The 22,922-nt window shown below is 45.1% G+C and overlaps 1 protein-coding gene across 2 annotated transcripts in view; it reads left to right on the forward strand.

Moving 5' to 3' along the window:
- Positions 1-22,922, forward strand: part of LOC311101335 (unconventional myosin-Ic-like) — a gene marked incomplete at its 3' end in the record, with an annotated part of 54,140 nt that overhangs the window by 17,464 nt on the left and 13,754 nt on the right. For both annotated transcript variants that reach the window (XM_084142468.1, XM_084142469.1), the window contains exons 2-6: positions 18,172-18,327; positions 18,603-18,718; positions 19,888-20,086; positions 20,565-20,645; positions 20,940-21,119. In XM_084142468.1, coding sequence (XP_083998594.1) covers positions 18,172-18,327; positions 18,603-18,718; positions 19,888-20,086; positions 20,565-20,645; positions 20,940-21,119 — 732 coding nt within the window. The remainder of the gene's footprint in view (positions 1-18,171; positions 18,328-18,602; positions 18,719-19,887; positions 20,087-20,564; positions 20,646-20,939; positions 21,120-22,922) is intronic.

The raw sequence follows: 22,922 nt of genomic DNA on the forward strand, positions 1-22,922 counted from the left end.
GAGATGTATGTGGCAGGGTCTACAGACAATCACGGATTACAAAGGGAAAACCAGCCACGTCGCGGACACAGACGTCTTGCTCCCAGACAAGCTAAACACCTTCTTTGCCCGCTTTGAGGATAACACAGTGCCACCGACACAGCCCGCTCCCAAGGACTGTGGGCTCTCGTTCTCCATGGCCAACGTGAGTAAGACATTTTAAGAGTGTTAACCCTCGCAAGGCTGCCGGCCCAGACGGCATCCCTAGCCGCATCCTCAGAGCATGCGTAAAGCATGCTTCAAGATGTCCAGCATTGTTCCTGTACCCAAGAAAGCAAAGGTAACTGAACTAAATGACTATCGCCCCGTAGCACTCACTCCTGTCATCATGAAGTGCTTTGAGAGGCTAGTTAATCACCTCCACCTTACCTGACAGCATGATGCTGCCACCCCTGTACTTCACGGTTGGGATGGTGTTCCTCGGCTTGCAAGCATTCCTCTTTTTCCTCCAAACATAACGATGGTCATTATGGCCAAACAGTTCTATTTTTGTTTCATCAGACCAGAGGACATTTCTCCAAAAAGTACGATCTTTGTCCCCATGTGCAGTTGCAAACCGTCGTCTGGCTTTTTTATGGTGGTTTTGGAGCAGTGGCTTCTTCCTTGCTGAGTGGCCTTTCAGGTTATGTCCATATAGGACTCATTTTACTGTGGCTATAGATACTTTTGTACCTGTTTCCTCCAGCATCTTCACAAGGTCCTTTTGCTGTTGTTCTGGGATTGATTTGCACTTTTCGCACCAAAGTACGTTCATCTCTAGGAGACAGAACGCGTCTCCTTCCTGAGCGGTATGACGGCTGCGTGGTCCCATGGTGTTTATACTTGCGTACTATTGTTTGTACAGATGAATGTGGTACCTTCAGGCGTTTTGGAAATTGCTCCCAAGGATGAACCAGACTTGTGGAGGTCTACAATTATCTTTCTGAGGTCTTGGCTGATTTCTTTTGATTTTCCCATGATGTCAAGCAAAGAGGCACTGAGTGTGAAGGTAGGCCTTGAAATACATCCACAGGTACACCTCCAATTGACTCAAATTATGTCAATTAGCCTATTAGAAGCTTCTAAAGCCATGACATCATTTTCTGCAATTTTCCAAGCTGTTTAAAGGCATAGTCAATTTAGTGTATGTAAACTTCTGACCCACTAGAATTGTGATACAGTGAATTATAAGTGAAATAATCTGTCCGTAAACAATTGTTGTAAAAAGTACACAAACACTCTGGTCCCCCGTTGTAACCATTTTTCCCAAGCATCTCCATACAGTCAGACCTTTGATTTTGTGCCACCAGGGCCACAATAATATGCCCCCCCTCTGATTGTCTGAGTGTGACCCCCTCCACATGGGTTACTGTAGCCAGTGTTGCCAGCACTGCCACTACCTGAGTGGGGGTACCCCACCGGAATCCCCACCGGCTAGGTACAAGGTCGTCAAGGTTCTCATTAGCAACTTTCAGAATTTCCTTGTATATTATGCTCTCCTATCAGGGGGCTCTGGCTTTGTAGGACCAACCCTGCCAGGCAGGTTCAGAATCTTGAGAGGGCGGTGCTGCTCTAGTAGGTCTCTGACCGCATTCATCTTTCTGTTTTGGCTGCATATAGGCAACTTACAGCAGGGCCATAAAACAGATGGGGACTCATCTTTGGTGTATGGGTCACTCAGGTGGGTGTCTAGGATATAGAATTTGGGGATCGTTCCATCATGATAGGACAATTAAAAAAAATAGATTCAATTTATTATTTTTAAATGTACATCCCTCATCTGCACAAAATTTGAAAGCTTTCTCTCACAACCCCTGCTCACAGACACCACAGACACACGTTGGTTCTGGGATATGCAACCATTTCCTTTCTCACTCACTTAACGCCACACTTTTCCAAACACAAAAACGCACACCACACCTTCCATCACAATTCATCCACACATACCCACATACTGTGCCTTCTATGTCTTCTGTTTGCTATGTTTTTATCTCCAGTATGTTGATTGAGTACTTGTGTTCTAATTAGTTATATTTGAAGATGTATTATTTTGCTTGCAATCTTTTCTTGTAATACCGTCTTATCCCTAAAATGTGTTTTATTATTACAATGCCTACCATGGTTATTATTGGGTGTTCCATTATTCGACTCCTCTATTAGAACTTTTAGAATAGCCATGGAGTAGTCTTTGTGTCGCGGAACATTTGGTTGTCAATATACAGTTTATCGACTACGAGAGCAACACGCTTCCCTTTTAATCTATTTTCCTTGAAGATTGGGTACAGAACTTTGCACCGTTCTGCAATCTCCCTCGGGAACTGATCATTCATGCCTATTTTCGTGCCAGCAAGTCTTTTACCTAGGCTTTTAACCATTACTTTATCCTTAAAGAAAGCAAATTTGGCAACGATTGGACGCTCATATCTCTGTCCTCTTTGTCTGAAACGGTGTACCCGTTCGAGTTGGATTTTATCGACAGCATCGAGTGGGATTTGAAGCGCTGTAAGAAAGAAGTCCTTCACAATTCTTTCGGTAACCTCTCCTTCTTTTTCTTGGATACCCGTAAGTACTAGATTTTCTCTCATCGATCTAGTTTGTATGTCTAGTAAGGCTTCTTTCAGAAAGTTGTTCTCCTTTTTAAGTTCCTTAACGTCCGTTTCTATCTTAGTGACTGTCCCTTTTAGCTTTTTTGTATCTTTCTCCATTATTGCAGCTTTTTCGTCACTCATTTCAAGACTCTCCTTCAACTCCTTTACATCCTTACTGACCAGCTGTAGTATGCCCAGTTTGTCATTTATCGACTTCAACAGATCGCTTTCCACACTTACCAGTCCCAGTGGTGAAAAGCATAAATCATCGAGGAGTCGTGTTTTCTCTTGGAGATTGATTCTCCTCGTTTATCCTCCGTCATGTTTGAGTGTTGCTTGTTGTTGTAATATTTGTCGATACATTTCTCTAGCCTTATGATTTGTTTTGTGTTATTATCCAGATTGAATGTTATTACCTACGAGTATAATAGGTGCTAATATTTAGTCTAACTTACTGATATTGAATATTACGTTATCTTGAGGTGATTCGCACCGCTGTGTGTTTCAATACGCCATCAGGTGACCCGTTTTAGCTCCATTTGTTGCTGCATGCAGCTCGACTGCAATTAGTCGGTCTGGAACGTGGCCACTGTCTGCAGCTACTAGGGCCGGTCTCCTGGGCTATAAAATGTTTTGAAATGAGTGTGGGTTGAAATGGGAGTGTGCTGCTCTGTGGCTGTGTGAAGGTAATGGATGGTGGACAGCAGCAGTGCGTTGGCACCAGGCCCAGCTGAATAGAACATGGTGGATGGATGAAGCAAGCAAGGACAAGGACGTGTGTGTGTGTGTGTGTGTTTCTCACAGAGGTGCAATTTCTCTCCCTCTGACTCATTCTGTAAACTAATCTACTCTAGCTTAGCGGAGGGGCGGGGTCATATGTACTGTATATACAGTACCAGATATCATCATCATATTAGCCTTCAACCATATGGTGATTAAGCTGATGAGTCACCGGCAATAGTTGAGGGTTGTGTCATAGATTTGTGTCGTGCACTGAGCGATCTCGCGTACTAGCGGTATGGGTTTGCCCCTACGAGAGGGGGAAAGAGGAGGGGAATTGTGGGTTTATGGTAGAGAGAGAGAGAGAGAGAGAGAGAGAGAGAGAGAGAGAGAGGTGCGCCTAGATGAGGAAGTGATAGAGGAATAAAGAAATAGGGGAGGGGAAGAAAATGAAAATAGATAAAGGGTTCCTCAGAGTGGGAGTGAAAATAAGTTCTCATTGCTGATTTCCCACGGATGCTGGGTCCCATGACTTTGTCAGAGAGTGGGATTGTGTGTGTTCAGTTTTTTTGCCCTCAGCATTCTGTTTGGTTTGGTGTGTTTTCCCTTAAGTGGTGTGACCAGTGGTTGGAGTCAAGAAGTGTTTCCATTCTGGGAACTAATGAGAGGGGAGCTGGACCATAGTCACCATGTGCGTTTACTGTCGTCCTCTCTCCCAGATGTGTGTCTATACAGTATGTCCTGCTGTGTGTGTGTGTGTGTGTCGGCTCTGCTGCATTAACTCCAGCCCTGGTTCTGGCAACAATGTTGAACTGAGACAGTCTGGCACAGTGATTGGCTGCCATTTAAACTTCATAATGACCCAAGTTGTCCTCACTTCAGACACACTTGGTGCACATAGTCGATCTTTGAAAATGTATCTCTTTAATTCATCAACTCTTTTTAATTTCAGACTTGATCCAGCAGGTGTGTGAGGGAGGAATATTGAATGACAGAATATTACAAAAGGAGGTGTAGTGTAACCAAAGGAAGATAAGAGGACACTACATAAGCCTGCATATCAGACTCATACAGACCGATGTGAAGAAATAGTCGCCTGACTCTTGATAACGTTGTTTGTGTTTGTTGTTGCGTTGCCAAGGTTATATCCCCTTTACAGTCCCTTGACAACAGTGCAATTTACAGCCGGGCCATAAAGGCTGAATTTGAGTTAGTTCTAGAGAGCAGACCTGGGTTCAAATACTATTTGAAGTCTTTCAAATAATTTGAGTGTTTGCTTTAACCAGCCTGGAGTGCCAGATGGTTGGGGTTAAGACTTCTATTGGTTCCATTGTGCCAGACAAGCTCAATCAAGCACAGCTAAAGTATTTGAAATGATTTCAAATAGTAATTGAACCCAGGTCTCTCTAGCGGCCATGAGGTCCTGAGAGATGTGGGACAGATGGATACTGGTGTTCAGAGATCCCACTGATCTCGATGCTGTTTATCATAGCTGTTACCTTTGCTGTTGTGCTTGTCGTTGTGTTCCGAGACTGAATGCCTTTTTTTAGTGTTTTTTTCTCTCAAGTACTTTCTTAAGAGAAAGATGGAGAGAGTGAAAGAGAGCTAGAGAATGAGTGTTTGTGGGAGACGAGAGAGCGCGACAGACCGAGAGCGAGAAACTCACACCGTCTGGAAAACATTACTCCGATTCCTGCAGGCGGGGGCTCTGATGATGTTGGCAGTGCTGCGAGGGAGAGAGAGAAACGGGTATAGGCTACAATCCCTGAGCATAGTTCTGCAGCATATATTGGAGATTACAGACAACTATAGAGTATGTTTTGAGAAGTGAAGGTGAGGGGAAGTCATCGTTTCTGTCTCGCTCCTGTGTCACATGCTACTTCTGCCAGCTGAGCAGTAGGCTTGTCCAATAGAGGGAGCTGTAGAGTGCTGTGTCAGCAGGAGCAGGGGGAGGGCTGCAAGGCTGCAGACGACATGGCTTCAGTCTACAGGTTGATCATGGCCTGGGCTTTTTACCTGAGCTGTGTTAGGGGCTGGCCTGGGGAATGCTGGGACATGTCTGCAGGGTGGGGCAGGAAAGAGAGAGCCCCCAACATCCTCACCTGGGTGCTGTTCGTTAGGCATGAAACGGAGGAAAACAGACTGAAACAGAGAGGGAATACCTGGCTTTTCACGCTACTGAGCCGAACTGAACAGCGCTAAACCAAGCTGTACTGAGCTGGCCTGGTTACGCATCCACTAGAACCGTGCTGAAAAGGACAATGTGAAAAGAAAATATCTGAGCCAGATATTACATTTGGTTTGAGTCAGAACGATGGTGTGAAAAGGGTACATGTGGCTTGGCTGTCTGCTGCAGCCGCCAGGCACCACCACCTCCACAGATAGGAAACTCTGACTCCTGCTAATGATTCTCATAAAGTTGGGATTTCCTGGGCCTTTGTAGTACACAGCCATCATATCCCTTAACTCTGGAGCTCACCACCACTGTCATGATTGAGGTTTTTCTGAGGTGTTCATTTTTATTTGCCCTCATTTTCACACTTTGGGGCAGACTTCTGGACACAGATTAAGCCTACTACTGAACTAAAAAGACTTTCAATGGAGGTTCTCTATTGAGCATTGTTTTTAGTCTATGACTAGGCTTAGTCTATGTAAACCGGCCCTTTGTGTTTTAATCAGAGCTTGTTAAAGGGATATTACCAATTTAGATGGTTTCAGAATATGGCTGAGAAGAGACTGCAATCCACACTGATCTTGTTATTCCACACTGATAACTTTTTTTATAGGTAAGGAAACCTATGTAATGTTGTTGAACTATCCCTTTAAAGCTTCAATATGTAACTTTTTTGGGGGGACCTGACTAAATACAAATAGAAATGTGTGTTATAGATCTGTCATTTTCATTGAAAGCAAGACTAAGAAGTAGTAGAGCTGTTCTATGTGCGCTAGTTCTATGCTTCCCGTTCTTAAGTTTCGTTTTTGCGTCTTTTACTTTCGGCTTTCTACACTATTTGAAAATACAACAATTTTAGTTATGGGACATTTTCATTTCACAGCAGTTAAGAAGGATTCTTTACACCAGGGTTTCCCAAACTCATGCACCCAGGGCGGCCCCAGGACCGAGTTTGGGAAACCCAGCGCTACACTAAACTTGCTTGTTTTGTCACATAAACTGAAATGAAGTGCAACCAGGAAAAGGTGGAGCGATTTCTGCGTAGTGCATCTTAAAATGTTCAAGCCAATATTATTGTGTGCTTATTTCTCTGATTCACAGTGAAGTGGCTAGTGTGGTGTTCAGTCTCTGACTGCCAGACTGCTCTGGACTAATTATGGACGGTGTCCCTATGGCACCCTATTCCCTACATAGTGTACTACTTTTGACCAGAGACCTATGGAATAGGATGGCATTTGGGACGCTGTCGTAATAAAAGTTATATCAGAGTGGCTTCTCAGCGTGAGGGAGGGAAAGAAACTGGGAGCAGCTCAGCTCGGCAACATGAATCATGGCAGTAGTGGCCTGTTCCACTCCCTGCCTGCCTTGGTTTCTGTTAAATCACCATCTCCTAAAATAAGGGAGTGAGAGGAAGGAAGAAGTGAATCTATATGATTTAAGCTATAGTTCAGAAAACATTTAGTAAAGTGCCGTTTGTCTTTCTGTTTGTCGTCCTGTATTCTCCCATAGCCCCCCCCCACCCCCCCACAGGTTCCCCTTCTTGTACAGAGGGACACATTCTCAATTTCTTCTCCTTTTCTCTCTCCAGGGGTGGTTGAGTCCAGATGTTTTTGTGGGATTTTTTTGTTTTAAGAGCAGAGGAGGCAGAGAGAGGAGAGGGACTGAGAGAAACTAGAACTACTTTAAGGCTAGTGTGTTTCACCTTCCACTGTAAATCCCTTGTTGGGCCCTGTGCTAGAGGGGAGGGGGGAGGGGAGAGAGGAGGGTGCAGTGTGTCACAGGGGCTGCTTACTCTGTAGAAAGAGTGAGAGAAGGTAGAGAGAGAGAGTGACTGACTGACTGACAGAGGAAGAAAATAAGTAACAGGAGAGGTGATGGCAGCTGGGTCGCTCCTACACATGGCTCCGGAGAAGTTATAAAAACAAACATTGCACGATCGCTCTGACGTGGACGACTCACATTCTGGGAGTATAGACAATTCTTAAAGCCGACCAATAAACAGGAAGGAGAGAGATGAAGTACAGAGCCATGGTAAGAAAAGAACTGCACCCTCTCTCACTCATTCTGCTCCAAGGCATTTGGAACTTGGAAGCAGCCCTCAGCAACACAGCAGGACGAGTTTCATGTTGAGTCATGTGTTTGTAGATGTGTGTGTGCTTCAGTTTAAATTGTGTACATGTGGCGGTGCTTAAGGACATATGTCTAAGGGCAGAAAATATAAATGGCTGTTGTTCCTGTCTAGGGGAGAGGGAGGTTTCGGTAGGAAAAACTTTATTAAGAAAGTAACAGCTTTGACAGTCAGTGCCCTTGAACTGCAAGGACACAGGAGAGAGGGTAAAGTAGCTGTGTTTTCACCACAAAGCACCAGTTTCTCCTGACACCAGCCTAGCTATCCATCTATGGAATTATCTAATCTTCATATCTAGCTCTCCATCCATCACTAGTAACCAGGGGGGTTTGACCACAAAGCACGTACCCAGTTTCTCCTGAGTCCCACCTATAATCAATTTATGAATTCATCTCCCAAGTTCTCTTCCTATCCAGGGTCGTATTCATTAGGCACCAAAACAGAAGAACATGGACTGAAACAGGAAGGGACTACCCAAACTTGTCCAATAAGAAATGATCTTTCTCCTTTTCCGTTGCAAGTGTTCCGTAATGAATACCACCCTTCTATCACTTCTATGCAGTATCTATGTTGCGGCATCTGTTTGTGTTGGTCTGTTTGCGCCACCACAGTGTTGCAATGGCAGGCCTGTGTTGTGAGGCTGGGCCTGGATTCTTTGGTGCTGACTGGGAGTGAGAGTGATGATGTTAATTAAGCTACTTGCAGTCTGTCACAGCACCAAGTCTTCCCCAACCGTACTGCATATCTTCCTGTCACTGTCACTTCCGCAGCCTGGGGACACTGATGTGACTGACTCTCTGGGGGAGGGGTCTGGGAGGCAAGACTGGCTGTGTCCCAATAATCTCTGTTTCTTCCTGAAGTGTGCACTCGTTCACTACACCCCACAAATGTAAAACCATTGGATTGGTGAAGGCTAGGAAGTTTCCACCATTTATGTATACCAGTCATATATAATTTCCTTCTCATCTTTTTTTGGACTGCACGCCCCACTGTGTTTGGCTCCTACCAGCATGTTGTTCTCAGCCTGCTTTAAAACCCCTCTGAGGGGTGTTGTCACTTGAAAAACTTCCCATGGAAAACCATTGATTTTGAGTGGTATTTCCACCACCTAATTGAAAATCCCAATTCAACCCCTGGTTGTATGTCATAGTGTTTTGATAGACCAAATATGATGGTTTGTTTTGTTGACTTCAAGGACACAGTATGTTATCAATGGAGTGCTAGTGTGTGTGAACCAAGGCTGCTGTGGACCTCCAGCTAACTGCACACTGAAAGAGCACTAATGAGGAAGACGTGGACTAGCCCCTTCGAACAGGGTCGTATTCACTAGACCCCAAATGGAAGAAAACTGACCAAAACTGGGAGGGACTATCTGAACTTGTCCAATAAGAAATTCTCGTTTTTGGTTAAAAAACCAGGTGCCCTATTACCAGTGTCTCCCATCTTGTAAGGAGTGCATTAGAAGTTGTCCACACTAGTTCAGGTGGAATTAATACAATATTTTGACCAACAGCAATATGACCTGTCATTCCTGAGTCCTGCTAGTTCTCGTTGAAAGCAGCACTCTCTGAGACTGCAATGAATGCTCCTCATGCTATATGAGGCCCATTGTATACAATGCTTTAGCCTGCAATAGATGACCCCCACTATTTTCTCCCTCTCTCTCCCTGTCAGTAGCTCCTGATTTAGAATCTCATTGGGAGGAAACGCTGTTTATTTTAGTGGCACACTGCAATGAGGGCCTGGCACACAGAGACACACACTGATTACAGAATACACTGAGTGTCCCCTGAGAGACTGAATGTGCAGTCGCCGCTGCCTCTTATTGGGCGCACGGTTGCTTTTCTTCTTTTTAATTGACTGATCTGCTGTAGTGAGGAAAGGACTAGTTTGCGTAAAGGAAAAGTTTGGCAAAAAGAGAGTAGAGAACAGAGCCATTGATTTGAACCTGTTGACTGGTGTTCTTGAAATGCCCTCTAACGCTTCGTTTGGGTCTGTGTTTTGGGCTGGACATGAATCCTATACCTTGTCCTTTGAAGGGGAATATTTTTTCTAACACAGCGCCCGTATGAGTGGGAGAATGTTTTCACCTGCTAACGTAGAGCCATAGTTGTCACACCTGTCCATCCACTTTCCCCTATATACACACACACGCATGAACACACACACACGCATGAACACACACACATACAGCTTCACATGCGTCCCTCTTTTCCAAGCCTTGCGGGGGGACTCCATGGCAGTCAATCACCATCAAAACGTTACTATAAACTTGGAAGTAGGCCACTGATACAGCAATGTCATGGAAAATAGTGGTATCGTTAGACCTCTTTTAAAACAGCTCTTCCCAAGTCTGTCATGGTAAACCCTTTATTGATTTCACCTTCAGTAGGTTCACCGTCTCAGTATGTTTCCATTCTACAGTAACACTTCCTATGAATAACCACTTTGTAGTGCATTATTAGCATTTATAATGAACTATGCATTCTAATCCACGATATATGCACTAATAGCAGTTCAATAATTAAACATACTCGAAGATTATGCTTTAAAAGTGAAAGTGCGCAGGATACCCTGTTGTGCTTTGATGCATATCTTGACTGTTTTAATCATTTTGCTTCCTTGCTAAATGGCCACTTTTGACCTCACTTGCGGCCATGGAAAACCCAGAAGCTTCTCAGTCAGCCTACAACCTTGAGAAAGACCCATGACCACTATCCCCTTTCAGTTCTGTGGTGAGTCACAATATGTAGTCACGTGTATGGTCCCTTAATGTCTGTGAAACCTAAAGTATCGATCTGTGCTCGCTCTCTTTCCCTCTCTGTGTTCCTCCCTTTTTAATAACAGGATGAGTGAGAGAAGTGAAGAGCCAGACAACTGATTCATAGTGGAACATTTTTCAAAAGGGCAAAACTCTTGAGTGGCTAATCGTGCTCTACGTAGGAGCAGATTACACCCATATGTGTTTTTAGTTAAGCTGGCTGAAACGGAACCGGGGAAAATGCCTACATTCTCCACTCTTCTTACTCTAATGCTGCGTTTAGATGGCACGAGGTAGACGGCAAACCGGATGTCATTGTTTTCATTGAGAGAACGATGGTAAATGCCGTTGAAGCTAGCGGTGAATCCCGTCAGCCGCCACGGTAGACGGGACTTGCCGCCAGAGTTCAAATATTTCTGCAGTCTGCCGTAGCGTTGTTTTCTACCAAATGTTGATTTGCCCTGTTTGTTTACTGAAATCACCATAGCAATGCATACTGTCGCGCTGGGTTGTTTATGCGGTCACCGTCTTTCTTGCTTTCGTGTCCCGCTATGCCGACTGGTATGACGATGTTTGCATCCCTCGTCTAAATGCAGCATTAGTCTTACTCTTCTACTGAAATCATTTACCTGAGAAAATATTATCAAGAAGTGACCTTATAAAGAAGCTTTTATTCCTGTATTAACTCTTCGACCCCCCTCCAATCTGAAAAGGCTAATAACATGACATTCTATTATGTGATAATATAACAGGATACCATGACTTAGGACCACTTACAGTTCATTCCATATAGCAACATAACCACTTACATATCACTCACTAACTGTAATGGATGTTTAATTCTCTTGTCTGTCATAGCTGTTATACATCAGACTTAAAGATGCTGATAATACAAAATGAACCCCTTCAGCTGCTTGGTTCATATATCACAATTTAGATCTTTAAGCAACCAAAGGGCAAGGCTAAGGTCAGGCAACGGGCAAGCATTGTTTTATGGTTATGCAGCAGACCCGCTCATTCCCCTTAGCCACACCCGGCTGTTCACTGCTCTGTGTGTGTGTGTGTGTGTGTGTGTGTGTGTGTGTGTGTGAGAGAGAGAGAGCGCTGACAGGTCATTCGACCACGATAACAAGTTCAGATAGCTGGCTGCTAAACTCATTTAGCAATCTAAAACATTTTAGCTGACATGGGCTAATTGATTGACTATCAGTAACTGACATAAGAGAGAAACTGCTGATGCACAATCAAATGTTGAAATTTAAACCAGCTATCTGAACAGTCGAATGGTCCACACATCATGGCATCATTAACTTGGAAGGGGATGTCCATTCTGCAGACTGTTCTAGTGCCCTCGCCAATTCGTTGATATATATGTTGAAGAGGGTGGGGCTTAAACTGCATCCCTGTCTCACCCCAAGGCCCTGTGGAAAGAAATGTGTGTTTTTTGCCAATTTTAACCTCACACTTGTTGTTTGTGTACATGGATTTTATAATGTCGTATGTTTTTCCCCCAACCCTACTTTCCATCCATTTGTATAGCAGACCCTCATGCCAAAATTACTTGACACATTGGAAAGAATTAACAAAAAACAGAGCAAACTAGAATGTTATTTGGCCCTAAACAGAGAGTACACAGTGGCAGAATACCTCACCACTGTGACTGACCCAAACTTAAGGAAAGCTTTGACTATGTACAGACTCAGTGAGCATAGCCTTGCTATTGAGAAAGGCCGCCATAGGCAGACCTGGCTCTCAAGAGAAGACATGCAATGTGCACACTGCCCACAAAATGAGGTGGAAACTGAGCTGCACTTCCTAACCTCCTGCCAAATGTATGACCATATTAGAGACACATATTTCCCTCAGATTACAGAGATCCACAAAGAATTCGAAAACAAACCCAATTTTGCTAAACTCCCTTATCTACTGGGTGAAAAACCACAGTGTGCCATCACAGCAGCAATATGTTTTTCCACAGGATTTGGAAAAGGTGACGGCATGCACTGTAGGTTGCGCTGAGGTGTTGCAGTGTTCATCAAGGACGTGTGTGTGGTGGGAAGGAGTAGAGGGTGGGGAGGCAGGAAAACAACTACAAAAGCTCCATTGAGGAACAATGAAGTAATGGAGAGAGGTGGTGTTGGGAGAACTCTGCGAGAAGGGGAAACCGAAGCGGGAGAAAAGGGCTTCCACCTGTCAGAGAGAGAACTCCCTCCCTGTGTTAAGAAGAAAGTTGGCACTGTTCCATCGTTTCTTGAAATGGTTTCCCCATAGAATTAGAATCAATAGAACGGTCTACCCACCCATCATGGCATCATTAACTTGGATGGGGATGTCCATTCTAGTAATCCTATTTCTATGGCTGTTGGAGCCGCCCCCCTGCCCCCAGTTGGGGTCTCAACTTACATTACATTACATTTTAGTCATTTAGCAGACGCTCTTATCCAGAGCTTGTTGCAAGTTAGAATAGTAGAATAGACAAGGTGCAATTTCAACATTTTATTGTGCATCAGGAGTTTTTCTCTTATGTCAGGTACTGATAGTCAATCAATTAGCCCATGTCAGCTAAAATGTTTTAAATTGCTAAATGAGTTTAGCGGCCAGCTATCTGAACTTGTTATCATTGTTGAATTACCTGTCAGGTGCCCCCCGTTGATTTTGTTTGTCAGTCTCATGGATGTGGGTATGCAGACCTGTGAGCAACTGTGGCCCTCATGATGAGTTCAGATTTGTTGTGGCCCCCACCCCTTCAAAGTTGCCCATCCCTGGATTAGATGGCCAGATAACAGGCTTCTCACTAAAGGTTTCTCTCCTCATCCTCTCCCTGTCAGAGAGAGAACTCCCTCCCTGTGTTAAAAAGAAAGAGAAGAATGTTGGCACTGTTCCATCATTTCTTGAAATGTTTCCCCATAGAAATATAAACAGTAGAATGGTCCACACATCATGGCATCATTAACTTGGAAGGGGATGTCCATTCTAGTAATTATATTTCTATGGCTTTTCCCGGGCTGTTGGAGCAATTAGATGCCCAGATAACAGGCTTCGCACTAATGAGCCCTACAAACCCTGGGAGAGAGAGTTCTCTCAGCGCAGCACCGACCCGAGACGGACCACTTTTTTTCCTCAGGAACTGCAGGCTCTTTGTTTTGCCCCGTGCCGTGTGAAACGATAGCCTACCAAGGCTCAGGGCCCGTATTCCAAAAGCCTTTCAGATTCGAAGTGCTGATCTAGGATCAGGTCACCCCTCTCCATATCATCGTATTTCATTATGATCTGAAAAGGCAGAAAGTATTCTAGATCAGCCCTCCTACTCTGTGAATACGGGCCTACAACTTGAGATGGAGGGGTGGTGGTGACCACAAACTACCTAAAGACCCTCGGAGGGATAACGTGTGAATGAAGTGAGAGTTAAAAAGGCCGGTGTGAAGGCTTGAGTCATCACCCACGTAAAGATTATAGATGTTGGATCTTAATTTAAGCCAGTTTGCTACAGCAGGAAGATAAACCTGCAGCAACAGGTAATGTGAATTATTATATGGATTATAATTAATGGACATTTTTATAAGGGTAGATACATTTTTCGTAAGGGAAAATCAAGTCTGATTTTCAAAGTGGAAATTGCAAATAATATAATATAATAATAATCATTTTTAAACCTCAAATACACTACAAGTTGAAAATGTCCTGCATTGTAGGAAAGTTATCCTGCAACAGGGTGATCACATTAAGATCCTACATCTGTAGGAATCATTAAGCTGGAACAACTTGACCTCTACGGGATCGGTGTCCCCTATACTGGACGGTTGAGCTAACGTGCGCTAATGTTATTAACATGACTGTTGTAAGTAACAGCAAACTTTCCAGGACATAGACATGTCTTATATGGGCAGAAAGCTTAAATTATTGTTAATCTAACTGCACTGTCCAATTTACAGTAGCTATTACAGTGAAAAAATACCATGCTATTGTTTGAGGAGAGTGAACAACAACAAAAAACGTATCACGGCAACTGATTTGATACATTTACCTCTGAAGGTAAATAATGTACTTACATTCAGTAATCTTGCTCTGATTTGTCATCCTAAGGGTCCCAGAGATAAAAATGTAGCATAGTTTTGTTTGATAAAATCAATTTTTATATTCAAATGTAGGAACTGGTTCTACAGTTTGAACCCCTGCTGTCTCTGGCTCCACACCCACCCCGCCCAGCCATCTAGTGTGAAAGTTAGTGTACAGTCTTGGTCAAAAGTTTTGAGAATGACAAGTATTGGTCTTCACAAAGTTCGCTGCTTCAGTATTATGAGATATTTTTGTCAGATGTTAGTATGGTATACTGAAGTATAATTACAAGCATTCCATAAGTGTCAAAGGCTTTTATTGACAATTACATTAAGTTTATGCAAAGAGTCAATATTTGCAGTGTTGACCCTTCTTTTTAAAGACCTCTGCAATCCGCCCTGGCATGCTGTCAATTAACTTCTGGGCCACATCATGACTGGTTCTTGCATAATCAATGCTTGGAGTTTGTCAGAATTTGTGGGTTTCTGTTTGTCCACCCGCCTCTTGAGGATCGACCACAAGTTCTCAATGGGATTAAGGTCTGGGGAGTTTCCTGGCCATGGACCCAACATTTCGATGTTTTGTTCCCTTATGGCAAAGGTGCTCCATCATGCTGGAAAAGGCATTGGCCGTCACCAAACTGTTCTTGGATGGTTGGGAGAAGTTGCTCTCGGAGGATGTGTTGGTACCATTCTTTATTCTTGGCTGTGTTCTTAGGCAAAATTGTGAGTGAACCCACTCCCTTGGCTGAGAAGCAACCCCACACATGAATGGTCTCAGGATGCTTTACTGTTGGCATGACACAGGACTGATGGTAGCGCTCATCTTGTCTTCTCTGGACAAGGTGTTTTCCGGATGCCCCAAACAATCGGAAAGGGGATTCATCAGAGAAAATGACTTTACCCCAGTCCTCAGCAGTCCAATCCCTGTACCTTTTGCAGAATATCAGTCTGTCCCTGATGTTTTTCCTGGAGAGAAGTGGCTTCTTTGCTGCCCTTCTTGACACCAGGTCATCCTCCAAAAGTCTTCGCCTCACTGTGCGTGCAGATGCACTCGCACCTGCCTGCTGCCATTCCTGAGCAAGCTCTGCACTGGTGGTGCCCCGATCCCGCAGCTGAATCAACTTTAGGAGCCAGTCCTGGCGCTTGCTGGACTTTCTTGGGCGCCCTGAAGCCTTCACAACAATTGAACCTATCTCCTTGAAGTTCTTGATGATCTGATAAATGCTTGATTTAGGTGCAATCTTACTAGCAGCAATATCCTTGCCTGTGAAGCCCTTTTTGTGCAAAGCAATGAAGACGGCACGTGTTTCCTAGCAGGTAACAATGGTTAACAGAGGAAGAACAATGATTTCAAGCACCACCCTCCTTTTAAAGCTTCCAGTCTGTTATTCTAACTCATTCAGCATGACAGAGTGATCTCCAGCCTTGTCCTCGTCAACACTCTCACCTGTGTTAACGAGAGAATCACTGACATGATGTCAGCTGGTCCTTTTGTGGCAGGGCTGGAATGCAGTGGAAATGTTTTTTTGGGATTAAGTTCATTTTCATGGCAAAGAGGGACTTTGCAATTCATCTGATCACTCTTCATGACATTCTGGACTATATGCAAATTGCCATCAAAACTGAGGCAGCAGACTTTGTGAAAATTAGTAATTGTGTCATTCTCAAAACTTTTGACCAGGACTGTATAAGCTAATGATCCATCATGTATGACATTCCTGGGATTGTGTAAACTTACATTTTCTATTACCATATAATTTTTGTATGTTCTCTATAGTTATGTACTTGAAAATGTATCATTTGACGAATTCAGCACATTTGGGCAGACATCTGGACATAGTCCAGTATTGCAATGCTTCACTGGATCAATCTGAAACTTTTCACCTAAACTGCAATATTATATTGTGGCCTTTCTCTTGCATTTCAAAGATGATGTTTGTATTATCTTTTACCAGATCTAATGTGTTATATTCTCCTACATTAATTTCACATTTCCACAAACTTTAAAGTGTTTCCTTTCAAATGGTATCAATAATATGTGTATCCTTGCTTCAGGTCTACAGGCAGTTAGATTTTGGTATGTCATTTTAGGCGAATATTTAAAAAAAGGGTCCGATCCTTAAGAGGTTAAGTCGTAAAGCTAAAGAACATTAAATGGTGCTGTTTGGTGTGTGGAGACTCCTCAAGCAGAGGCAATTCATTAGGATTAAAGTCTAAAGGGATCTACACGGTCTACGCAAACAGAGCTGACGGAGGTCCGTTTGCGTCCCTCTCTACGTAGTTCTACGTACATTTGTGCGGCTGAATTTTTGGAATGCAAACGGACCTCCATCGATGCCGTTTGCATAGACTGTGTAGAGCCCTTAACAACCAGGGTTCCATCACAATTGGCACCCTATTCCCTACATAGTGCACTACTTTTAACCAGAGCACTATGGGACCTGGTCAAAGGTAGTGCACTATATAGGGAGTAGGGTGCCATTTGGGACACCCCTGTTGAGACTACTTCACTATCTCTCCTGCCATCTCTCGTTATAACTCAATGTTGCATAAAGCAGACGGACGGAGGGAGAGATGGATGGATGGATGGATGGAGGAGGAAGGGGGAGAAGGGTATGGTACTGTGTGAAGCAGGGAGTTGTTTTTGGAACGTTGGGGAATACAGTGATGATTGATAAGGAATGGAGTCACTTCCTGGCACCACACACACACACGCACACACACACACGCACACCTCCCTCCCCTCGTTCCTCTCCAGTCTCCTCTCCTCCTAAGCTACACTCACACGTTCTGTCCGTTTCATCCCTCCTCTCTCTCTGTTTTTCTCCTCTGTGATACAAGCCCTATTGTCAACAGCTGCCTCACCTAGCCCTTAATTAGGAGGAGGGGCACCTCTCTCCCTCTCTCTATCCCCTGGGCCGAGGCCCTACTGTGTCAATAACACAACAACATATGCAGCTGCTCTGTAGAATGTGTGTGTGTGTGTGTGTGGTAATGAACATGGACATTGAACAATAAACGTGCGTGCGTTCCGTGCGTGTGTGTGTGTGTGCACGTGTGGACCCGTGTGTGTGCTGGCATAATCATCTGTGCGTTCCCTGCCTTGTTGATGCATCCACAGCGTAGTGACAGATCTGTGTGGTACTGTATTGTGATAGTGACTATACTGTATAGTGAGCCATGGATCTGGGTAACATTCGCGATCTGGTGTGTAAAACTCAAGCCTCCATCGTAGAAAACAGGTTCCTGGGCAAACGCATTGACGAGCTGAAGGATGTAAGTTACGTTTTCTTTTTAGATTGGGGATTTTTGCTTGGTTGGAACCTTGGTTGGGTTTTCCTCCACTTCTAGTTCTAGCTTGCACAAGATTACAAAGTGAGTTGTTTTCTAAGGAGAGCTCTTTAATATGGAACACTGCAAAACTTCTACAATAACTTTCTGTCTGTGTATGTTATTGAATGTGGGGGAGAAGGCTCTTGTGCTAACTAATCTTTGTCATAGTTTTTGATGGAAATGGGTACCTTTTGTGAAGCGTTGTGTCATAGTGTGTCTTGAGGTACGTAGCTAGATTCCGGGGCTGTTATGAACACATTGCGAGATACTCACAAGCAACGTTTATTGAACTTAACCAGGGTCTTTGGTATTTTTTTGGTTCTCTCTCCTGCCTTATTTTTATACCGATATATACATGGTTCCTATTGCTGACTTCTCTCTCCTACCTCTAGGCGGTGGGTAGTGACGGGCTGCGGATCACGATGGAGAGTGCCCTGACGGCCAGGGACCGGGTGGGGGTGCAGGACTTTGTCCTGCTGGAGAACCACACCAGCGAGGCGGCCTTCATCGAGAACCTCCGCAAGCGCTTCAAGGAGAACCTCATCTATGTAAGACGCCTACCCAATTGCACTCACCTCCTGGGTCATATTCATTAGGTAGCAAACGGGGAAGGACTACCTGAACTTGTCCAATAAACAATGCTTGTTTTTGTATTCTGTTGAAAATAAAAAAGTGTGTGTAGATGCATCCCAACATTCCCCCACTTTGTTTTCACCTTAAAGACACCATGAACTCTCTCTCGCTCTCGCTCTCTCTCTCTCTCTCTCTCTCTCTCTCTCGCTCTCTCTCGCGCTCTCTGTCTCTCTCTCTCTCTCTCTCTCAGACATACATCGGCTCAGTCCTGGTGTCGGTGAACCCTTACAAGGATCTGGAGATCTACACCAAGAACCACATGGAGCGCTACCGAGGCGTCAACTTCTACGAGGTTTCTCCCCACATGTGAGTAACCTGAACCCGGGTATCCTAACCCACCATCTCTCCCTCTCCTCCTCTCCCATCCCAGTTGACTCAGTGATGGACTAACAGTTATGTAACAGAGGGTTTTCTGAGTGTCTGCTCGGCATACATTACATTGGGGCTGTTTGTTTGATGAGTTGCTAGGCGAAGAGGGAATTCCTGGCCGATTCCTCTGACTCTCTGACCACGGGCGAACAATGGACTGTATTATGGAGATTCCGCCATGCGCTCAACATTCCCGGCTTCGCTGCTCCTCGACTCCTTGTTTTTTCCCGTTCTACTCGATGATGTAGCCAAATGTTTTCTGTCTGTCTGAGGGGGAAAAGAGGGATGTGTTTTAGAAGGGAGGGAATATGGAGGAGGGACAGAGAGACGAATGGGCGATGGGGTGAAGAGAGGAGGGGTGGGGGGGGATGGTACTAGGTGGTTTCAGAGGGGTGTTCCTCCTAGGAGGAGATTTTCCTGCCCCATTTTCTCCCCCCCCCCACCCTCTCCTGGGGGTTTTGGTGGTGACTGATAGGGGTCTTGTGGAGGGGTTGACGTTGGCGCTAACGTTATCTCAACTCTGTTTCAGGGGAAAGGGAAGGGCGGTACCTAGTGTGTCTTCCACACTTAACCCAACCCCTCTGAATCACACCCCTGTCATGTGGCAAAACAGGCTGAATAAACATAGATGGAGCCTGGTGAAAATAAGTCATAACAGGATCATCATATCTCATTTACTGTATGGCCACCACACCTATCACTTATCAAATGGGTTGTTATTTAAAAGGGTAGAATCAGAATCAACTTTATTCTCCAAGTACATTTGCATGGACCAGGAATTTGGTGAAATGGTGCGGACAATAAAAACAATATACAGACAAAATATAGACAAAATCATTTTTGTGGAATTGTCCATATACAAGATAGATACAGTAAAAACAGAACAACCACACATAATAAGAAAGTATATAATAAACAAATGAACAGTTGAGGATCTACAATATGAAGTGTGGAAATATCCCATCCACTCCACTGTAACCCATCCACTTCAAATTGAAGGTTCATGAGGATGCGATGATACAAAGTGCCTCTGTGATTGCTAGCTGTCCCACTCCTTCACTGATTCATGTTCTCTCTCTATCTCTCACCCCCCCTCCTCCTTCCAGCTACGCAGTGTCTGACAACTCCTACCGGTCCATGCGGACGGAACGTAAGGACCAGTGCATCCTCATCTCGGGGGAGAGCGGTGCCGGCAAGACTGAGGCATCAAAGAAGATCCTGCAGTACTACGCCGTGACCTGTCCCGCCAGCGACCAGGTCGAGACAGTCAAGGACCGCCTGCTGCAGTCCAACCCTGTCCTAGAGGTGAATACTGGGGGGGGGGAAATACCAGGTCATCCGTTGCATGTGCCTGGCTTGGGCCAGTCTAAAACAAGACATCATATTTGTGTGTGTGTGTGCAGCCTGTCCTGGAGCGTGAGCGGGCTCTCTACTCACTGTATTGAGCTGTGGTTGTGTTTTGGATGGGCTGTAGACTAGCGGAGTCCAGACAGAAGGGGAGCAGATGTGTTAGGATCACAGCAGAGCAGAGGGGTATAGACCGACACACTGCCCTGTAACCTAGCCCCGTGTCTCAGCCACAGCCCAGCACACCTCCTGTCTGACTCTACTTTAACACATCTGTCTACCCCCTCCCCTATCTCCCTCCTATCTCCCCCTCCTCTCACTCTTTTCTCTCTTCTTCCTTTGTGGACCTCCCCTCTTTCATCCTCTCCCCCTCGGTCTACCTCCTGTCTCTCCCTCCTCTCTGTCTACCTCTCTTCGTCCCGATGTGTGACCCCAGGCTTTTGGAAATGCCAAAACGTTGCGCAACGACAACTCCAGCCGCTTCGGTAAATACATGGACATCCAGTTTGACTTCAAGGTGAGTGAGTGGTCACACACACACACACACACACACACACACTGACAGAGTATGTTCCTGTAAGGGGGATACCAGTACATAAACACTACCAGTCCTTCCATATTAACTTGTACTATATGTTTATTTTTCCACTCCTACGTTACTGTACTCTCCATGGGGCGCGTTCGTTTCGTGGGGCGTATACACCTGCATGTGGTTTTGTGTCCTTGTGTGGCCCTGTGTCTGTCTCAGTATCCCTGCATCACCACCCTCTCCTCCTCCCCCTTTCCCCGGTTCCCTCTCTCCCGGCGGCAGGGTGCTCCAGTGGGGGGCCACATCCTCAACTACCTGCTGGAGAAGTCGCGGGTGGTGCACCAGAACCACGGAGAGAGGAACTTCCACATCTTCTACCAGCTGATTGAGGGGGGTGAGGAGGACCTGCTGCGGCGCCTGGGCCTGGAGAGGAACCCCCAACAGTACCAGTACCTCGTCAAGGTGGGACGCACCAGAGTTTCACTCTATGGTTGGGTCTGGAATGGGACACTGTTCCCTACTGCTCAACCTTTGACCAGAGCCTGTGTTTAGCTGTTTGGGGCTCAGGTCAAAGGTTGAGATTTATCCCCAAGTCTCTCCTTCTCTCCTTTAGAGCAGGAAGAGGTGTGTGTGTGTATGTGGCTGCATGTACCCCTCTCTCTCTGTCTCTCTGTCTCTCTGTCTCTCTGTCTCTCTCTCCCTCTGTCTCTGTCTCTGTCTCTGTCTCTGTCTCTGTCTCTGTCTCTGTCTCTGTCTCTGTCTCTGTCTCTGTCTCTGTCTCTGTCTCTGTCTCTGTCTCTGTCTCTGTCTCTCTCTCTCTCTCTCTCTGTCTCTGTTTGTCTGTCTGTCTCTCTCTGTCTCCTCCATCTCTCTCTCTCCTCCATCTTTCTCTCTCTCCTCCATCTCTCCCTCTCTCTCCTCCATCTCTCCCTCTCTCTCCTCCATCTCTCTCTCTCTCCTCCATCTCTCTCTCTCTCCTCCATCTCTCTCTCTCTCTCTCTCCTCCATCGCTCTCTCTCTCCTCCATCTCTCTCTCTCTCTCTCTCTCTCTCTCTCTCCTCCATCTCTCTCTCTCTCAATTCAATTCAATTCAATAGACTTTATTGACATGGCAAGTAAAATTACTTACATTGTCAAAGTATACATATAACAAAAATGGTGGGACCAACAGCAATAATAATAGTAGTAGTGGAAATGGGATTACCATTAACAGCAACTACAACAACAATATTAATGACAAAACAATACATTAAAGCAATAGTAGTCGACCAATCTCAACATGACTGAGAAGACACATTACATGCTATGAAAGCCAAAACAAAACAGGAAATATTATTGACATTACATTACACTTTTCACTGGCTGTCCCTCAGGTTGTGGCAGGAGGACACATATTTGGCTGCCAAAATTGCTCATTTTGGCTTTTCACCCAATAAATATTTGATTTTTTCTTCCTCTTTTATAGTTTCAAATTCTTTGTACTGAATGATAATTTTGGGAAAGAAAGATTCTCTTAGGTCTGAGTATTTGTCACAGTGTAATAGGAAATGCAGCTCTGTCTCTACCACTCCCCGGGGGCAGAGTGAGCACAGCCTGTCCTCTCTGGGCAGCCAGGTTTGCCTGTGACGACCGGTCTCTATAGCCAGACTGTGCTCACTGAGTCTGTACCTAGTCAGTGTTTTTCTCAGTTTTCTATCAGTCACTCTCAGAGTCTCTCTCTCTCTCTCTCTCTCTCTCCTCCATCTCTCTCTGTCTTTCTCTCTCTCCTCCATCTCTCTCTGTCTTTCTCTCTCTCCTCCATCTCTCTCTGTCTCTCTCTCTCTCCTCCATCTCTCTCTCTCTCTCTCTCTCTCTCTCTCTCTCTCTCTCTCTCTCTCTCTCTCTCTCTCTCCTCCATCTCTCTCTCTCTCCTCCATCTCTCTCTCTCCTCCATCTCTCTCTCACGCTCTCTCCCATCTCTCTCTGTCTCTGTCTCTCTCTCTCGCTCTCTCTCCTCCATCTCTCTCTCTCCTCCATCTCTCTCTGTCTATCTCTCTGTCTGTCTGTCTGTCTGTCTGTCTTTCTCTCTCTCTCTCTCTCTCTCTCTCTCTCTCTCTCTCTCTCTCTCTCTCTCTCTCTCCTCTCCATATCTCTCTCTCGCTCTCTCTCTCTCCTCCATCTCTCTGTCTCTGTCTCTCTCTCTGTCTGTCTTTCTCTCTCTTTCTCTCCTCCATCTCTCTCTGTCTCTGCTCTGTCTCTCCTCCATCTCTCTCTGTCCTCCATCTC

Source organism: Coregonus lavaretus (assembly GCF_964263955.1).
Source record: "Coregonus lavaretus genome assembly, chromosome: 26".
Taxonomy (NCBI): Eukaryota; Metazoa; Chordata; class Actinopteri; order Salmoniformes; family Salmonidae; genus Coregonus; species Coregonus lavaretus.